This window comes from Stegostoma tigrinum, chromosome 15 (genome assembly GCF_030684315.1).
Source record: "Stegostoma tigrinum isolate sSteTig4 chromosome 15, sSteTig4.hap1, whole genome shotgun sequence".
Lineage (NCBI taxonomy): Eukaryota > Metazoa > Chordata > Chondrichthyes > Orectolobiformes > Stegostomatidae > Stegostoma > Stegostoma tigrinum.
The window spans coordinates 16,246,456-16,266,351 of record NC_081368.1 but is presented as its reverse complement, the minus strand read 5'-3'; the positions used below and the strand labels follow the sequence as shown (position 1 = coordinate 16,266,351).

Sequence of the window (19,896 nt, the reverse complement as noted above, 5' to 3'; positions counted from 1 at the left end):
GCTCTCCAGATAATGTCTCACTGAATCCTTCAATTGACATGATTCCAGTTTAAATCAAAACAATACAGCCAATAGCCATCGATCTCTGGCTGTCTGGCATTGAGCTTGAACATTTATGGGTAGTTGGAAACAGCCTTGTCATCTTTGACTTTCATCCAACCACTATACTCCAACTTGGAATTCTGCACACCTAGGAACATACTTTGTACCACATACATTTACAGTACAAACCTGCACATCAAATTACTGATTTTTGGGCCCACTTCCATAGTCTGTGCAGATCTACTTGTGATCAGTTTCCTTCTCTAAAGTTCATCTTGTACAGTTCTACTTAATGTCATCCATGAACATGTGCATCTGAATCATTGTGTCTGTTCCAGCTGTTTTATAGACAGCCATCAGTCTCACTTTCTGTCTTTTTCCAAAGGCTTGTAAATTTCCCCCAACTTTCTTTTATTCACCTAATTTCAATTTGAAAGTTACCAGTAAATTCGATTTTATCATACTTTTCATTCAGTGCATTCCAGATCACAACGATCAACTGCATTTAAAGTAACTATTCATCTGACAACTGGTTCTTGTGCCAGATATCAAAACTCTGTTCAGGACTTAGCAACCTTTCTACAACTGGAAGCAGCTTGGCCTTTTTACTCATAGCAAAACCTTCATGATCTTGAACTGTTCTATTAAATCTTAATTCCTGCTGGGAAGGAACATGTGTCCACATTGTAGAATCATGACAGCACAGAGGTGTTCATTTCAGTCCCTGTCACATTCTCTGTAGAGTGATGCAGTGAATCCATCATTCATTTCCAACACTGTAGTCCTGCAAACGTGTCTACTTTCCTAATTCCATATTATTGAAGTATTGCGTTCACAGAGCCAGAAGTTAAAAATTATTTCAAGGCAACATTTGATGCTTCTCCCTTTTTGGAGAAGCAGGTTTTGGACCTGGTCTTTGGACTTTTTTTTAAAAAAACCTAAAATTCTAACCAATTGTCCATGGCACATAAACATTGTCCAGAACTCATTTTTGCTGATAAGCTGAGTATTCCATTACATGCTATTTTTGACAAAGACTTTTTGATAATGCACCTCACCAATGACTTGAATCTCATGAAATCTTCTCCATTATTTCATCAAAGATGTCAACCATGTTCATCAAACACAATTTACCTGGTTGGCTCTGATTTATTAACTCTCGCTTTTCCATGTGACTGTCAATGTTGTCTTTAATTATTATCTCCCAACATTTGCTCACCAACATGTCCATCTGCTTAACATGTTTCCAGGTTCAGCCCATTCTTTCTGAGTTGCAGTGTAACATTAGGAATTCTCCAATCATCTGGCGGCACTCCCCATGTCCAAGGAAAATTGCAAGATTGTAGCCTGAGTGTCCAATATCCCACCCTCGTGTTCCTCAGTAACCTACTGAATCCCAGCTAGGAAAGGTTACTTTTCAACTTTGGAAATAGTAACCTTTTAAGTATTTTGCTTATTCTATTTTTACCTATTCAATTTTTCATATACCTCTTGGTTTGCTGTGACATTGGCAGCATCCTCTCCTTTAGTGAATAGGGATGTAATTTTATAACAACACATAAAGGTCTGCTCCAAATTGTTAATGAACAGAAGGTGACCTGGCACAGATCACTGGTGAACCTCATGAGAGGCTGGAACCTACTGGGGGAAATCATTTGATTTCAAATCACCTTTGGCTGATCTGCAATCCATCTTGTGATATCCCCTGACACCGCAGGACTTAATTTTAGTGCAGAGTCCCTCATGTGGCACGCTGTTGAAAATCCTTTTCAGAAATACAAATAGATGATATTGTTACATACCAAACCAATTCTCATTAATTTGGAATCTGGGGGCAGTGTTTTAAAAAGGTAGAACAATTGCTTTTCCCACTGACTGCTCACCAGGAAAAGGCTCTGTCCTTGTGTAATAGCTGATAATCTGTATATGATATTAGATTATGCAAGATTCCCTCTGATTTCCTTGCTGCCTGTTTATTTAAGTGGATAGGGCTTTTACGTACTTTCATATGGCTGTGCACTGACAGTAATTTGAAGGGACTGATTTGTCATCTGCTTGTTTGGAAACATCCAGATTGTTGTAAAGCCATATAGCTTGAAGGGGATATTTATATTGCAATGTATTTTACAATCTTCTAGATGTCGCTTCTATTGTTTTTCTCTCAAGAACAGTTTATAGAGTGTGACCTGCAGAAAATGTCTCAACAGAAGATGATATTGCCATAATGAATAATTGCTTCTTCTGTTGTGAATATGCAAGAGTTGGTGGATATGTTACTATAGGGTTGGGTTGAACAGTGATGACTTGCAAAAGGGCTAGGTGAGCCATTTAGCCCTGCTTTCTTTTTGTCTGACCTGAGCGATAATGTATTAAGTCTGCTGAGGGAGCCAAATAGCTGCAGGAAACATCTCCAGGAAAAGATTAAAAACTCAGCTATTTCTCTGTTGCCACCTGAAGGTTATGCATGAAGTTTCTAATATATCACCCTGACATAACGTTACTCAACCCTGACCAGCATGCTTGCTGTTCCAACTCATGAAGTCTTTGTTAATAAAGCTGCAAAACAATTTCAGAGAAACAAGCGAACTGCTCTATCAGGTGTCTCCAGGTAGAAATTTTTTTATACATCCATGTGACGCATGCAGGACTGACTGAGTCAGCATTGTTGCTCTTAGTTGCTCCTACAGAAGGTGAGCTGCTTTTTTCAATCATGTCAAGTCACATGACACCGGGTTATAGCTTTCAGGTCAAGTGTCAGGTGAAGTGGAGGGATATGCACAGGCATAGAAATTACAGGCACAGAGATCATTGCAAGATAATTCCAGGTAATTAACAAAGTCAACAGTTATTATTCATTCATAGAATCCCTACAACATGGAAACAGGCCCTTCGGCCAACAAGTCCACACCGAACCTCAGAGCATCCCACCCAGACACATCCCCCTACAACTCACCTAATCTGCACCTCCCTGAACACTATGGGCAATTTAGCATAGCCAATCCACCTAACCTGCATATCTTTGGACTGTGGGACGAAACCGGAGCACCCAGAGGAAACCCACGCAGACACGGGGAGAATGTGCAAACTCAACGCAGATAGTCGCCCGAGGCTGGATTCGCACCTGGGTCTCTGGCGATGTGAGGCAGCAGTGCTAACCACTGTGCTGCCCTAATAAAGGTAGGGACATCATAACAATTTATCAAGGTGATGGTGACAAAACAGGCAGTAAGAAAGTTAGTACAAGTGCTGTGAGTGGAGTATCAACAGGCTGAATAACAAGTCTTTGTAAGTGATCAGAATTGTCCAACATTGTGAGTAATGTGTCAAGAGCTGAATAGCAAGTGAAGGGATTTATGATCTAATTAATTCAGGCAGAGAGATAATTACTAAAAATTAAAAATGAAATGCTGCAATACACAAACCCAGTAGCTGGAATAATCCAAGATCACAGTTAAGGCTGTCTTTATGGGTATGTCAAAGGTGAAAATGTTGTGGCCGAGGATGAAGCGGATGAGTTGTAGGATAGCGTCTGGAAATTGGCATTTATTGGTATTGAGTAGTGAAGCTGTTACAACAAAGCCATCATCTTGGGGGATGCTGGTGTAGAGTGTCAAAACATCTATTGTGATGAGGAATGTTCCTGGTTCAACTGGTCCGTGAGTGCTGACTTTCTGTAAGAAGTCTGAGGTGTTGCAACAGAAGCTGGGGCTCCTTGTACAGTGGGTTTCAAGATGCCCTTGATGTAGCCAGAGAGATTCTGACACGAGGGTCCTGTTGCCTGATATGATGGGACATCCAGGTGTGTTTACTTTGTGTGTGTTCAGAAGGCAGTAGAAATCCCCTCTGCGAGAAGTACGCGGGATGAGAGTGCAGAGGATACTCTGAAGATCTAGATCAAACGTCTTCACCTTCGACAACCAGCTCTTCAGCCAGAGACATGGAACCGTTATTGGGACCAAATTTCCAACCCAATATGCCAACATTTTCATGCACAGGTTTGAGCAAGATTTTTTTGCTGTACAGAACCTCCAGCATGAATGGACACCACATAACTATTGCCAGGCAGAAGTGTTCCCTCCCAATTGAGGAACACTTCAGCAGTCAAGGACATTCAGATTCCAATCTGCAGCCTAAGGCAGCCTTCAAGATACACAACAATGCAGAATCACTGAGCAGAAACTGGTAGCCAGGTTCCACATCCATGAAGACGGCCTCAGCCGTGATCTTGGGCTCATGTTGTGCTACATGTAAGCCCACTCTACTGTCCTGTGCTTGTAAAATCTTCCTTACTGTCGTGTTTTGTCATCATCACCTTGATAACTTGTTATGATCTCCCTACCTTTATTAGTTTGTACAATTTTGGATTACTTGTTACTCACATCAAGTAATTTGGTTTCTCTCTAGCACCATCTTATTTTTGATTTTGTGTAATTATCTCTCTGCCTCAATTAATCGGATCATAGGTCAGCCCTTCGCTTGCTACTCAGCTGTTAACACTTCACTCACACCACTTATACTAATTTTTGACACTCTTAATTACCTGGAATTATCTTGCAATAATCTCTCCGTTCATAAATTCTATGCCTGTGCATTTCCCTCCACTTCACCTGACAAAGGAGCAGCACTCTGAAAGTTTGTGATTTTGAATAAACCCTTTGGACTATAACCTGGTGCCTCATGACTTCTGACTTTGTCCACCCAAGTCCAACACCAGCACCTCCACATTTGAATCACTGCAGTCCATGAAGAGAAATTTTGCTTCAATACTGCTGTTAACAGTGATAGAATTACAGATCCCTCTCTTGAGAAATTTACGTCAGGATTTCCTATGATAGTACATTAGAGCAAGTGCATCACTGTTTACATCACATTACTGTGTTTCTGATATCGGGTGGGTTTACACACAAACATAGGAACACAGAAAATAGGAGCAGGAGTAGGTCATTTAAACCTTTGAACCTGCTCCTCTATTCATGGCTGATCTTTCAACTCAGCCCCCTGTTCCTGCTTTCTCCCTAAACCATTTAATCTCTTAAACCCTTAGAATATTACCTACCTCCTCCTTGGAAGCATTCAATGTTTTGACCTCAAACAGCCTTGTTCGGAATTAATAATTGTAGGCATTGTTAACAAATAGTCATTATCTCAGCAATTCCTGACCAATTAAGAGTGCAAAACATTGTTGGGTGAATTGCACATAGTTCGTGGAAAAACAAGCTTCCTTCATTTGACCACTGTGTTAATGGAGCCTCGGGTATAGAGTGAACTTCATCCTGACTGAACTGCATTTCAGGCCCATTTTCCTCCTGGTGGAATATATAGCAAAAGGGCAGCTCACTGTAAATCACTAAGATATATTCCCTACTACTCTGTTTTTCTGACAGTTGTAAATTTTGCAAACTTAAAATAAGAATTCCCAAATTCCTTTGATTCCTGGGCGTAAATGAATTGGTGCCAAGGTAAAATAAACAAAAAGATGCAATGTTCTAGAGTCTGAGAATACAAAATGGAGAAATATTTCTTGTCACTAGGACCACAATAAATGTGAGTATTATAGAATATCTACAGTGTGAAGCAGGCCATTTGGCCTATTGTGTCCGTGCTGATCCTCTGAAGAGCAGCCCATTCCCCTACCCTATTTTTGTAACCTCACATTATCCATGGCTAACCCACATATCCCTAGACACTATGGATGATTTTGCATAGCCAGTCAACCTAACCTGCACATCTTTGGACTGTGGGAGGAAACCCACGCAGACACAGGGAGAATATGCAAATTCCATACAGACAGTCACCCGAGGGTGGAATCAAACCTGGGTCCCTGGCGCTGAGAGGCAGCCGTGCTAACCACTGAGCCACTGTGCTGCCTCACTTGTTATACATAAAACCACACAGTGTGGGCTATGTCATCATTACTGCAATCATTAACATTTTATAGCCATTCGGTATTGATGTTGTTTTTGTATCTTATTTTGTCAAAAGTAGAATTATTCCTTTTACACATTAGCCTACATTGATTGAACAGTTTCCCATGACCACATTCCCAAACACACTTGGTAATACGGATTTAGCTCTGCATCTCATTACACTGTGCACAGATTTTGATACTCAAAGTGATTAATTGAAACCAGTGTCTTCAAAAAAAATTCCACATATTAGAAGGCATTTATATTTCCAAGTAAAGACATGTATAGTTCCAGTTTGGATTGTAATACGGTACCTTCGGAGAGCTGGGAAGTATCTCTACTCAAAGGACTCTGTCCCTTCTGTTATAACAATGCTTCATTTTTAATAAATTTTGAGGAATTATTTTAAAAGATAGTAGTCAATGGTTCATTTGGACCTGAACCTGTTTGTTTATGAAAGGGGGTCACTGACCTTGTTTTGGACATTATTTGGAGTTCAGCTGGAGTACATCCAGCTGAGAGAAGCCAGTGAGCTCATTCTCTGCTTTTCTAAGAACACCCTTTTGGAGAGGCCAGTGTGAGACCTGAAAAACTGATGTAGCTGTTCTGCTGAAAAGCATTTGAATTCTTGACATCTTCTGAACGAACAGTGCAGAAAGGTCCCAGGACAGCTGCCTGTGGTTAGTGACACCCCTTGTCTGTGTTATGACAGGATTCCCACAAAAAGCTATCATGAGCATTTCATTTCTTATTTCCGTCAAACATTAACAATTACCGTGTGCAAGGATTTTTTTCTCAAAATTAATCTCTGCAGAGAAAGTTTTTTCTAAAGTGGTGTGTGTGTTGGTTATTTTGAAGGGTAAATATTTATACTTTGCTATTGCATTCTTATACTTCTGCTATTTCAATCTATGTTAATTAGCTTTATATCTTTGTTTGGTTGGTCTTGTTGATTATTAAGGAAACCTTTCGATGGATCTCTTTTGTTCTAAACCTAATATAGCTAAAGCATATAATTGACAATATCACTAACTCGGAAAAGCATTTAAATTCATACTGTGACCAGTGGAGTGGAATGGTGGGCCAAAGGAACAAGTGCTTTCCTCTGCCTTACACCGAGATTCACAACTAGTGACAGATTGATCCTAATGCTTCAGCTGTTATCTTTGTGTTTCATAAATTTGATGGTCTCACTGCGCTGTATTTATGAAGGATGAGTTGAACAAGAGGGAATTGCAAATATAATTCTTCCAGGTGTTAAACCAGTTAGTTACTTTCCCAAACCATTTTTTAAAAGGAAGCAATAGATATAAAAACAGAAAGTGCTGGAGAAACTCAACAGGTCTTCCAACATTTGTGGGGAGAGAAGCACAGTTAATGTTTCGAGTTAAATGACTCTTGTTTTTCAGTTATTTAAGATTCCACATCCATAGTGCTTTGCTTTCAGTTTAAGGAGGAAATTGATGTTCCACTTTCTGCAATTGAATGCTAACAGTTTGACAGCTCAAGCTCTGGAAACTTGGCTTGCCTGCTTGTAACTCCAACCCAGGCATCTGAACTAGATGTGTGTCAAAAGTCTAATTGCATATCCTGCTTGGCAGCAGAATGGAAAATTTATTTACTTTCTTATAGTGGGATGTGGGCATGACTGGCAAATATTTAGGTTAACTTGTTCACAAGATATGGGTGTTGTCCCGTTTCCCACTGCCCTTGAACTAATTGGTTTGCTCGGGCCATTTCAGAGGGCAGTTAAAATCAAGCACATTGTCTGGAGTCACTTTTAGACTAGACCAGATCAAAAGAGTAGATATCCTTCCCTAAAGGGCATTAAGGAACCAGGTTTTTATAAAAATCATTGTTTGTTGTGATGGTCATTGTTACTAAGACTAGCTTTAATTTACTGTGGGTTTGAACTCATTCCCAGAGCATTTAACTGGATCTCTGGACCATGACTTCCTCTTTCTTCTTCCTCTTCCTCATTACTCCTAAGAGAATTTACTATCTCCTTTTGGTTGGGTCGGATGGTGTATGCCATGCAGGGAAAAAGTGACATTCTTCAGAAATTCTCATCTTGTTTTGTTCTTTTAATGCAGCCGAGAAACATTGGGTGGCTACTACGAATATAACGATGTCGGGAGCTGCCAAGAGGTTATCCACCTGTACCACTTGCTGTGGTCATCAACAATCCTCAACATTGTCGGCTTGTTTCTTGGGATTATCACAGCAGCAGTCCTTGGATCCTTTAAAGATATGGTACTGAATTTTCTTTGATTGTAGAAAATTAGTTTTGGAATAATATCACATCTGCTGTGTCATTTCTTTTTGTGAGATAGGAGTAAATAAAAACTTGCCTTTTTTTTGAAGCAGAGATAATGGAGGATCTCCTTCCCAATCTGTTGAACAGATATCTTGGCCAACCATTCCTGAATCAGTGTTTGGGGAGGGCTGCACTCCGAGTTGCTGTCTACTACTTAAATCATGTCTTCCCCTCACATTGGATGTAAAGAATTACATGGCACTGTTATGAAGAGGAGCATAGGAATTCTCTTCATTAGTCTGGCTAATATTCATGTCCCAGCCAATAATACTGAAACAAATTTTAAGTTTTGGGTCATATTGCTGTTTGAGGGAATTTCCTGTGTACAATTTGACCTACGCATTTTTTGCATTTCTACAATTCAAAAGTACTTCATTGGTTTTAAGGAATTAGGGATGTCCCATTATTATGAAGGGCACTGTATAAATCCAAGTTCGTTCTTGTTACATCAACAAGCAAGAAGGTAATAAGCTCACAGGTCTGTTGTAATACTGCCCTATAGCTTGAACCTGAAAAAAGGTTCGTAATGATCTTGGAAATGAATGGCCATTCTTTCTCCATTTCCCCTGAAGGAATACTTCAGCAGTCATCCTGGCTGAGTCCCTCTGATGTCTTGTTCTTTTTACAATTCTGCATTATTTTGTGCCTATGTAATCCTCTGGAATTTCATCTTTTGTGGTTGACAGTGTGTGAGTAATGCAAAGGAATTCATTGTTGGATTGAGAAGAAACCATACAAATTATTTCATACTTTGTTCGAATTAACTAAACCCTTGACCTGAAACAAAAACTTTAGCTATCATTGTACTTGTCATCAGTACTAGACTAGGGGGGAAAAATCATCTTTTGCACAATAGAAGATCCTACAATTACATAGAATATTTTCTTTCAAATTGAGTTGAGGTTGACAGCAAGGATATGAGCCTATATTTGCCCTTTTATTCAAAGTGAGTTTGAAGTTATGATTTTCTTGATGATCATCACAGCCTCAGAGATATATCTTGAATTTTGCTATGAAGGAATAACTCCAGAACCCTTCAAAAATGTAAAATGGATGCCAATGCTGTGCGTCCTAATTCTATTCCTGGGCTTTCCAATTTTTCAGAGTGCCATTTAAGGGTGCAAATGGTTCCGGGTCACAAGACTTCACCTGGCATGGCCAACCTAGCCAGCTCCATTGTGGAGAAAGGCATAACCTACTGTTTTCTTTAATTCATTCATGTGATGTGGGTGTCAATGGCTGGACCAGCATTTATTGCCTGTCCGTAAATGCCTAGAAAGCAGTTCAAAGTCTGTTATATTGCTGTGGGTCTGGAGTCACATGTAGGCCAGACCAGGTAGGGATGGCAGATATGCTTCCCTAAAAGACATGAGTGAACCAGATGGGCTTTTCGTGACCATCAGCAGTGATCATCATTAAACTCTTATTTCCAGTTTGCTATTGAATTGAAATTCCACTACCTGCTGTGGCAGGATTCACTGTACACTTTCCATTGAGTTGGGACAGATCATTACTGAGGTGTAGTGAACCATAGTATGTATCAAGGATGAGTTGAGACCTTCTCCTCCTCTTGCCATTTTTGCCAATGTCTGCCCTTCCACTCTCCTCCAAAGCCCCTCATGTCACCTGTGCCAGGTGTCCATGTCATTAACCTACCACTGTGCAGAACCTAAAAATAAACTTTTAAAACATCTTTCAATAGTTACTTTGCACCTTTTTAACAGAGGATTTTTTAACCACAAGACAGTAAAAGTGTCCATCACCGAAACCATTTAAAATATTGATAGCAGAAACTGCAAGCACCTATAAGCTCTTAGCACAGTGAAAGTTAATTGAGAGCAGGGTAGTCATTACTCTGTTGAAAGACCTGACCCCCTGGGAAAAAAAATTACTTAATTGACAGTAAAATAAACAAAGAACTGCAGATAGTGGAAATCTAAAGCAGAAATTGCTAGAGGAGCTCAGCATGCCTTCCAGGATCTGCAGAGAGAGAACATTTCAAGTCCAGTGACCCTTGTGCAGAACAGTCTGAATAGCCAAATCCATTTCCCTGCGAAGACATCACAGCATTCTAATTGGTAATTGTATTAGAAAGCTGAATGGTATCTCTGTTGATATTATGCAATTAGACTTAATAACAGAGTCCTATGACGTTAGCACGTCACTTTGAGCAGCCATGCAGTTCACCATTAACTCATTCATTTCAGATTCTGTAGTGATTTAGTTGCTGGGAAGGAAGGGATTTATACTGGGGCTTCTGTATCCCTGGAGATGTCAGAGAACACACAACCTGGATTTTTGCTACCAGCTGGAGACAATGGGAATCAGGAGGAAAACTGTTATGATCAGAATCATATCTGGCATAAACGTAGATGGTTGTGGTGGTTGGAGATCTGTCATTTCAGCTCCAGGACATCTCTGCAAGAGTTCCTCAGAGTGGTGTCCTAGGCCCAAAATGTTTTTATCAATGGCATTCCTTCCATCATAAGGTCAAAAATGGGGATTTCAGCCCCTGATTGTGCAATGTTCAGGACCATTCATGACTCATTAAATTCTGTGTCAATGCATGACCTGAATCATATCCAGTTTTGGGCTGAAAAGTGACAAGTTACATTTGTGCCAAGCAATGACCATTTCTAACAAGAGAGAATCTAACCGTCACCATTCGACACAACATGGGGTCACCATCACTGAACGTCTAAATATCAAGATCCTGGGGGTTACCATCGACCAGAAACTGACTGGACATATGGCACCGTTCCTTTTGCGTTGCTGGCTCAAAATCCTGGAACTCCCTCCCTAACAGTAAGGTAGGTCTACCTACAGCAAACAGACAGCAGCACAGCAATAAATGCAAAGAGGAAAAATTCAAATATTTTCACAGTGCTGAGACAAGACACATCCAGAGTGTTATGATATATTATTGCATAGGAACATAGAATTTAGGATTGGGAAAAGGTCATCCAGCTCCTTGCTTTGCATTCAATAGGGATATGGTTAATCTGAATAAAAACCATAAGAATTGCACATGTTGTATACCATGGTTAAGCTGATTGTGTCTCAACTCCACCTTCTTGTCTGTGCCACCCCACTTTTATTGCATTGTCTATCAAAAAATCGAACTCCAAATAAACTCGACAATCCAACCTCCACTGCTTTCTGAGGAAAACAATCTCACAGATTAATGACCTTCTGAGAGAATGCATTCGTCCTTATTGTTTAAGTTACTGTGCTGTGGTTAAAGATGGATGTATTGTACTTTGAGTTGTAGAATGCATTGGATAAAGTACCACATCGAAGGTTTACTGTGGAAAATAGAAGCTAATGGTATAGGGTACCACGTTGCTCTTGACAGAACTTACAGGAAACCCAGTAGGCATAAATGAGACATGTTCTGTTTGGCAAGATGTAACAAGTGGTGTGTCACAGGCATCAGTGCTGGGGCCTCAACATTGTACAATTTATATAAAAGGACGAAGAGGATAGGGTGGCACGGTGGCTCAGTGGTTAGCACTGTTGCCTCATAGCCCCACGGACCCGGGATCAATTCCAGCTTCGGGCAACTATCAGTGTGGAGTTTGCACATTCTCCAGGAAACTGCACAAGTTTCCTCCAGATTCTCCAGTTTCCTCCCAAAGTCCAAAGAAGTGCAGGTTATGTGGGTTGATGTGAAGTGTAAGGTTACAGGGATAAGGGGGGTGGGATCCTGTTCAGAGGGTCGGTGTGGACTCTAGGGGCTGAATGGCCAGCTTCCACACTGTTGAGATTCTATATCTATGATATATCTTACGATAACTATATTTGCTGATAGCACAAGGATAGGTAGGAAGGTAAAAGCAAAGCACTGCAATGCTGGAGATTTGAAATAAAAAATGTCTAGAGGAAGTCAGCATATATATATAGAACATTACAGCACAGTGCAGGCCCTGTATTGTTGTGTCGACCTGTCATACTGATCTGAAGCCCATCTAACCTACACTATTCCATGTACGTCCATACGCTTATCCAATGACGACTTAAATGTACCTAAAGTTGGCGAATCTACTACCGTTGCAGGCAAAGCGTTCCATTCCCTTACTACTCTCTGAGTAAAGAAACTACCTCTGACATCTGTCCTATATCTTTCACCCCTCAATTTAAAGCTAGATCTGGCAGAATCTGCGAAGAGAGAAATAGAATTTAGCATTTTAAAACCAGTAAGACCCTTCTTCAGAACAGGGAAGTTGGAAAATGAGTTATAAAGAAGATTCAGGAAGCCACAGAAGGTTAGATGAGTGGGCAAAGATCTGGCAAATGGAGGACAATGTGCAAATTTGTGAAATAGTCCATTTTGGCAGGAAGAACAAACAGAAACGTATCACCTACTCGGTAACATATTACAGAACTTTGAGATGCAGAGGTATCCACATCTTCTCATGCATGAATTACAAAAGGTTAGCATGCAGTTGCAGCAAGTAATTAGGAAGGCTAATAGAATGTTGCTATTGATTGTGCCAGGAGTTGAATAGAAAAGTAGGAAGTTATACAGCACACTGGTGAGACCATATCTGAAGTGCTACATGCTGCACCAGTCTCTATTTAGGGATGGATGGAAATGCATTAGAAATACTGAAAAAATTAACTGGAAAAATACCTGGAATGGATGAGTTAGCTAATGAGGAAATGTTGCACAAATTAAGGCTGTATCTGCTGGTGTTTAGAAGACTAAGAGGCCACTTGCTTGAAACATATGAGATCCAGTAAGGTTATGGCAGGGTGCATATAGAAATGATGTCTCCTTTTGTGGGGGAATCTAGAACTCAAAGGCATTGTTTAAAAATAAGGTGTTACTCATTTAAGCAGATATGAGGAGACTTTTTCTTCTCATAAATAGTCATGGATCAATGGAACTCTCTTCTTGAGTAGGGGGTGAAAGGAGAGTCCTGTTTAAGACAGATGCAGATAGATCCTTGATAAAGGACAGGGTGAAAACTAATCAAGTGATGGTGGTAATGTGAAGTAATTGGATCAAGCATGATTTTATGGAATGGCACAGCAGGCTTGAATGGGAGGAGTTCCCTATTTCTCCTCATTGGCATGTTCACGATTTAAACTTCTTGACCCCTCCAGTGGAAGAAACAATGTTCTGGTATCCACCATTTCAAATTCTCTCAGGATCTGATAAGTCTTCACAAGATCAATTCCCATTCTTCTAAACTGATATTAAAGGTAAAGTTGCCATAGGGTTGTGGTTGTGGTTGTGGGTTGAGAGAGAGATGACTGGCAGTGGTTTCATTTGAGGGTGACCACACCTCAGGGAAGGTGAGAGGTTGAGATGGAGAGTCCTTTATGGTAACCTCAGCCTGAGTGTGAAGTGAACCCATGCTATAGGCATCCTGCTGCAGTGCAAACCAGCTGTCCAGCCAACTGAGGTGATGAACCTTCTAAAAGTGGATACATTAGATAAATCAGTATAGGCCCAACCTGTACAATCTTTCTTCATAAGAATGTTCTGAGGAAGGGTCACCGGACCCAAAATGCTAACTCTGTTTTTTTCCTTCACAGATGCTGCCAGACCTGTTGAGCTTTTCCAACAACTTCTGTTTTTGTTCATAAAAGTAGCCCTTTATTCCTAGGAATGAATTGAGTGAACCTTCTCTGAACTGCCTCTCATGCAATCAAATCATTTTCAAATGAAGAGACCAAAACGAAACACATATCCTCAATATGATCTCGAATGTGTCAGTGAGATACAATTGCTTTGTGCAGTGTTAGAAATTATTATATGCCTCATTACGCAGGTTCAACCATGACTGAATCTCGTTAGCATACTGCCATCAAAGCAGTATAACCATGTGAAAATGGACAATTGTTATTACCTCTGCAAAAATTAGCTTGGCAGCAGTGATTAGCGCTCACACATAATATTATTAGGGGTTACATTGAGTGAACACTTTAAAATTAATTTGGCTTTTAAGAGAACATGTCTTATGATGTGGTTCCCTTTGAAGTTTTTTTGTTTCCTCTTAAAGCAGGCTAGGTGGAGAATATTTTTTATAAATTCTGATGATGCAAGAACTGGTATAGGGCCATTTGCTACTTTCAGTTTTGAAACAATAATCAATTCTGACCTCGTTAAAGAATCCACTCCAAAACAAACTATCTCTGTCAAACAAGCTAATTGTTAATCATTACTGAGAAGACATCTCATCTTGGACTAGTGCATATCTTAACCTTATAAGGTCTGAGGCTGTGAGATATTGAATACAAGCTATATCAATAACTAGGATGAACGGACTAAAAGTATGGTAGCAAAATTTGCAGATATCACAAAGATAGAAAAATAAGCTGTTTAAACAAGGTATTTAAATAGGTTACGTGCACAAAAAATTGGCAGATGGTTATAATGTGGGAAAATGTAAACTGTCCACTTTACAGGACGAATAAAAAGCAGTATGTTATTTGAATGGGTATAGAGCTGGATGAACACAGCAGACCAAGCAGCATCATTAGAGCAGGAGAGCTGATGTTTCGGGCCTGAGAAGTCAGCTCTCCTGCTCCTTTGATGTTGCTTGGCCTGCTGTGTTCATTCAGCCCTACACCTTGTTGTCTCAGATTCTCCAGCGTCTGCAGTTCCTACTATCTCTGTTATTTGAATGGATTTCTTTTCACACACAGAGCATTGGCATCATTTTCTGGGCCAGCATTTATTCTCTGTCCCTAACTGCCCTTGGGAAAATGACAGCGGGATGCCTTCTTGAATTACTGCAGGCCATTTGGTATAGGTAGACACAATTCCATTAGGGAGGGAGTCCCAGCATCTTAACCCAGCAACAGTGAAGGAACAGCAATATATCTCCAAGGCTTAAACATGAGTGGCTTGGAGGTGGAATTTGCAAGTGGTGGCCCTTGCATGTATTTGCTGTCCTTGTTCTTCTAAACGGTAGTAGCTGTGGGTTTGGAAGATGCTCTCTAAGGAGCCCTTAGTGAATTTCTGCTGTGCCTCTGAAGGATGGTACACACTGATGCCCAGTAGCAGCAGTGGTGAAGGGAGTGAATGTTTGAGGAGGTGATGCCAGTTATGCAAACTGCTCTGTCCTGGACGATGTCAAACCAAGTATTGTTCATCTACGCTCATGCAGGCAAGTGAGGAATATTACTTCACACTCCTGATTTGTGCCTTTTAGATGGAGAACCCACTTTGGTAAGTCAGGAGGCAAGTTATTTACTGCAAGATTCCTAGCCTCTGAGTTGATCTTGTAGCCACAACACTTTTGTGACTGCTCCATTTCAGCTCCTGGTCAATGGTAAATCCCTGAAAGTTGAAAGTGGAGGATTAAGTGATGGAGACGCATGTAATGTCACGGGGTGATGTTTAGATTTTTTCTTATTAGAAACGGCCATTGTCTGGCACTAATGTGTAACTGTTACTTGCCACTTGTCATTCCCAGGGCTAGGTACGTCCAGATTGTGTTACACTTGGGCATGAACAGCTTGTGTATTCAGGTACTCAGAGATTTGGGCAACCAGGTATGAATAATGAGAAGTTAGTCTGTGGGACTGGCAAGTGATTCAGAAGGCACATGGAATATTGAATTACAAGTGGCCCCTATGACCTCTGCTCTTAATTCATGTTTTTGTGGGAGAAAACATCAAAACTTCAATATTTAAAAGTGGCATACATGAAGACTTTACAAACATTGCACCTTTTTCTACAGTGTTAAGATACAACTGACCTTCTCGATAATGGTACCATATTCCTGGACTCAGAAAATGTCATTTGGGCTCCCTCATCACTACCTGGCAACCAATACAAGGGAAGTCCATGAGAGACATCTTGATTTTGTACAATACTTTAAATAGGTTGCTGGCATGCTGTCACTCAATTTGCTTTATCCACAAAGGGCTCACCCTATGTATACATTGAGAGGGTAGTAGCTGGACAGCCTGTAATACTATTGCCCCATCCTTACCATCTGGACTGATACGTGACTGTAGCAATCCATGTGTGCCTTTGAAAGTCCACAATAGAACCATTTTCCAACGTACATCCCTCTGGTCCGTATGGCAAGAAGATTGGAAGCATGGGAAGGAGTGAACGATATCTTGAACATCCAGTGCTCTGATAAGTATAGATGGTAGACTAATTGTTACAGTCAGACTCCTTTAGCATTGAGTTAAATATTCTCAATAGAATTTTTGTAATTACTCAGTTGGTAAAGGTCCTGTTGCACTTGGAAGTGATCTGTACAAATAGCAAGATCCCAGGATTGTTGACCAGCTCATGATATATAGGGCAGCACTTTGTGTGTTGCAAGTCATTTTCAACCCCTCAATGAGCTATGAAATTGTAAGTTGAAAGTTGTCAGGAAACCTACCCTTAATTTGAGAAGTGTCGAGCCCACTGACATACACACTGTGCTCATACACTTGGAGACTGCCTGCTTGGGATGAGTAATGGGAGAGTAGCTAGTAACTCCAGAGAAATGAAATATTTACCATACAGGAGGAAGCCATTGAGCTCATGATGTTTGTGCAGTGCAGAATATACATCAGCAGGTGTGTATGGATAGGAGATGAGAATTTTCATCTTCTTGTCTAAACTTTCAAAATTTAACTCACAAATACAATTTTGAAACTTGAAATTGAAACAATTTCTGCTGCTCTTTAATCTATATGCTCATTCGAAGTATTTAAACATTTATTGCATGTCAACTGATATTGTAGGAGCACTCCCTTTGAAAGAATATCCACAGCTAACTGCGCATGTCTATTGGTTTTTCACAATGGCACTGTAGGTAATGGTGCTCCCTGATGTAATGACCTTTGTATGGTTAAATTTCAAAACTAAAATATTCACACCTCTATTAATAGCATGAAATTTTAGTCTTTTATTAAAACAGGTTTACTTCCAGAACAAGGTGTAGAGCTAGATGAATACAGCAGGCCAAGCAGCATCAGAGGAGCAGGGAAGGCTGACGTTTCGGGCCTAGACCCTTCATTTTCTGATGAAGGGTGTAGGCCAGAAATGTCAGCCTTCCCTGCTCTTCTGATGTTGCTTGGCCTGCCGTGTTCACCCAGCTGTACACCTTGTTATCTCAGATTCTCCAGCATCTGCAGTTCCTACTATCTGTTAGTTCCAGAACAGCCCGAGAACCACTTCACTGAAGAGATCATGTGTAAAACTTTAAATTAGTTTCAGGTATTTGTGCTTGCAGAAGTAATATAGAATTATTTCACTCCTGTTGGACCCAAGTAGTTATGTGTGTCTTTCTCTGATATTACTCCAGCAGACACCAACTGCTTCTCAGATCACCTATGCACCTGAGCCTCCAACTCCACCCATAATGTATGATCCTGGACAGCAGGTACTAGCCTACACAAACTTCTATTCTGGGCCTCCACATCTGCCACCTTACAGTCCATATGATATTCAGGTATTTATCCATCAAAATTGTTGAATTAAAATCACTGCATCTTCTTCCATTACATCACTGTTGAAATGAAATGTGACATATGCTAAATATGCATTATTTAAATAAAAACCAAAAGAACTGCAGATACTGTAAATCAGGAACAAAAACAAAAGTTGCTGGAAAAGCTCAGCAGGTTTGGAAGCATCTGTGAAGAAAGAATTAGAGTTAACGTTTTGGCGTCTGGCGACATGTCTATGTTCTGAGGAAGGGTCACCAGACCCGAAATGTTAACTTTGATTTTTTTCTTCACAGATGCTGCCAGACCTGCTGAGCTTTTCCAGCAACTTTGGTCTTGTGCATTATTTAAATCTTGGTACTGTTTTGCTGTGGGGTACAGTTAGCTTAGTTGACTTGATAGCTAACTATGGTTCATAGCAGTTTGACTTTGCAAAAAGGGGTGAATCATATCCCCTCTTTTCAACTTCCTTGGTTGGCTGCAACAGACTTTTAAACTTTTTTCTCATACAGGGCGATCCCTCTTCCTAATGAAAAATATTGTTCCCAAATGTCTAAAATGACAGTAAAGAGTCAATCACGAGGCTCCAATGAGTGAAATAAAGAACAACTTTATTATCTGCTCCAAGAAAAATAAAGATGTAGCATTAAACATTCACAGATACAAAGTTAGAAAGGGTTAATGTCCAAAAAAGGGAAATTGCACAGTTTAAAGTCATTAGGTTTTCCATGAGGTGGCAGGTTTTAACCTGAGACTTTTTTTTAAATTGATGCCTTATATCCTCAGCAAAAGCAAATAGTTCAGATGGCCTTTTGAATTTCTGGTATTCTGATGGGTTTTCTTAATCAGCTGTATCACCAGGACATTTTCCTTCTTGAGTGTCTAAGTTTATTGTTTCAAGTTTGATAATTTCAGGTGACAGCTTTCATTTACAGTTTGTAAAACTTACCATGCAGATAGATTCCAAATTTTCTTTAGATCGTGCAATAACTCCACCAGTGATGATGCAGCTCCCATCCTGGCTGAGGTAGAATTGGATCTAGAACATAGAACATAGAACAGTACAGCACAGAACAGGCCCTTCAGCCCACAATGTTGTGCCGACCATTGATCCTCATGGATGCACCCTCAAATTTCTGTGACCATATGCATGTCCAGCAGTCTCTTAAATGACCCCAATGACCTTGCTTCCACAACTGCTGCTGGCAACGCATTCCATGCTCTCACAACTCTCTGCGTAAAGAACCTGCCTCTGACATCCCCTCTATACTTTCCACCAACCAGCTTAAAACTATGACCCCTCGTGCTAGCCATTTCTGCCCTGGGAAATAGTCTCTGGCTATCGACTCTATCTATGCCTCTCATTATCTTGTATACCTCAATTAGGTCCCCTCTCCTCCTCCTTTTCTCCAATGAAAAGAGACCGAGCTCAGTCAACCTCTCTTCATAAGATAAGCCCTCCAGTCCAGGCAGCATCCTGGTAAACCTCCTCTGAACCCTCTCCAAAGCATCCACATCTTTCCTATAATAGGGCGCCCAGAACTGGACGCAGTATTCCAAGTGCGGTCTAACCAAAGTTTTATAGAGCTGCAACAAGATCTCACGACTCTTAAACTCAATCCCCCTGTTAATGAAAGCCAAAACACCATATGCTTTCTTAACAACCCTGTCCACTTGGGTGGCCATTTTAAGGGATCTATGTATCCGCACACCAAGATCCCTCTGTTCCTCCACGCTGCCAAGAATCCTATCCTTAATCCTGTACTCAGCTTTCAAATTCGACCTTCCAAAATGCATCACCTCGCATTTATCCAGGTTGAACTCCATCTGCCACCTCTCAGCCCATCTCTGCATCCTGTCAATGTCCCGCTGCAGCCTACAACAGCCCTCTACACTGTCAACGACACCTCCGACCTTTGTGTCGTCTGCAAACTTGCTGACCCATCCTTCAATTCCCTCGTCCAAGTCATTAATAAAAATTACAAACAGTAGAGGCCCAAGGACAGAGCCCTGTGGAACCCCACTCACCACTGACTTCCAGGCAGAATATTTTCCTTCTACTACCACTCGCTGTCTTCTGTTGGCCAGCCAATTCTGTATCCAAGCAGCTAAGTTCCCCTGTATCCCATTCCTCCTGACCTTCTGAATGAGCCTTCCATGGGGAACCTTATCAAATGCCTTACTGAAGTCCATATACACCACATCCACAGCTTGACCCTC

The 19,896-nt window shown here is 40.7% G+C and overlaps 1 protein-coding gene across 3 annotated transcripts in view; it reads left to right on the top strand.

Annotated features, from left to right (window-relative positions):
• The window catches only part of tmem255a (transmembrane protein 255A), an 86,050-nt gene that overhangs the window by 59,510 nt on the left and 6,644 nt on the right, over positions 1–19,896 (top strand). For 2 of the 3 annotated variants that reach the window (XM_048544066.2, XM_048544065.2), the window contains 2 exons: positions 8,042–8,201; positions 17,535–17,681. In XM_048544066.2, the coding sequence (XP_048400023.1) occupies positions 8,042–8,201; positions 17,535–17,681 (307 nt within the window). The remainder of the gene's footprint in view (positions 1–8,041; positions 8,202–17,534; positions 17,682–19,896) is intronic. The other variant, XM_048544067.2, reaches the window with a different exon arrangement.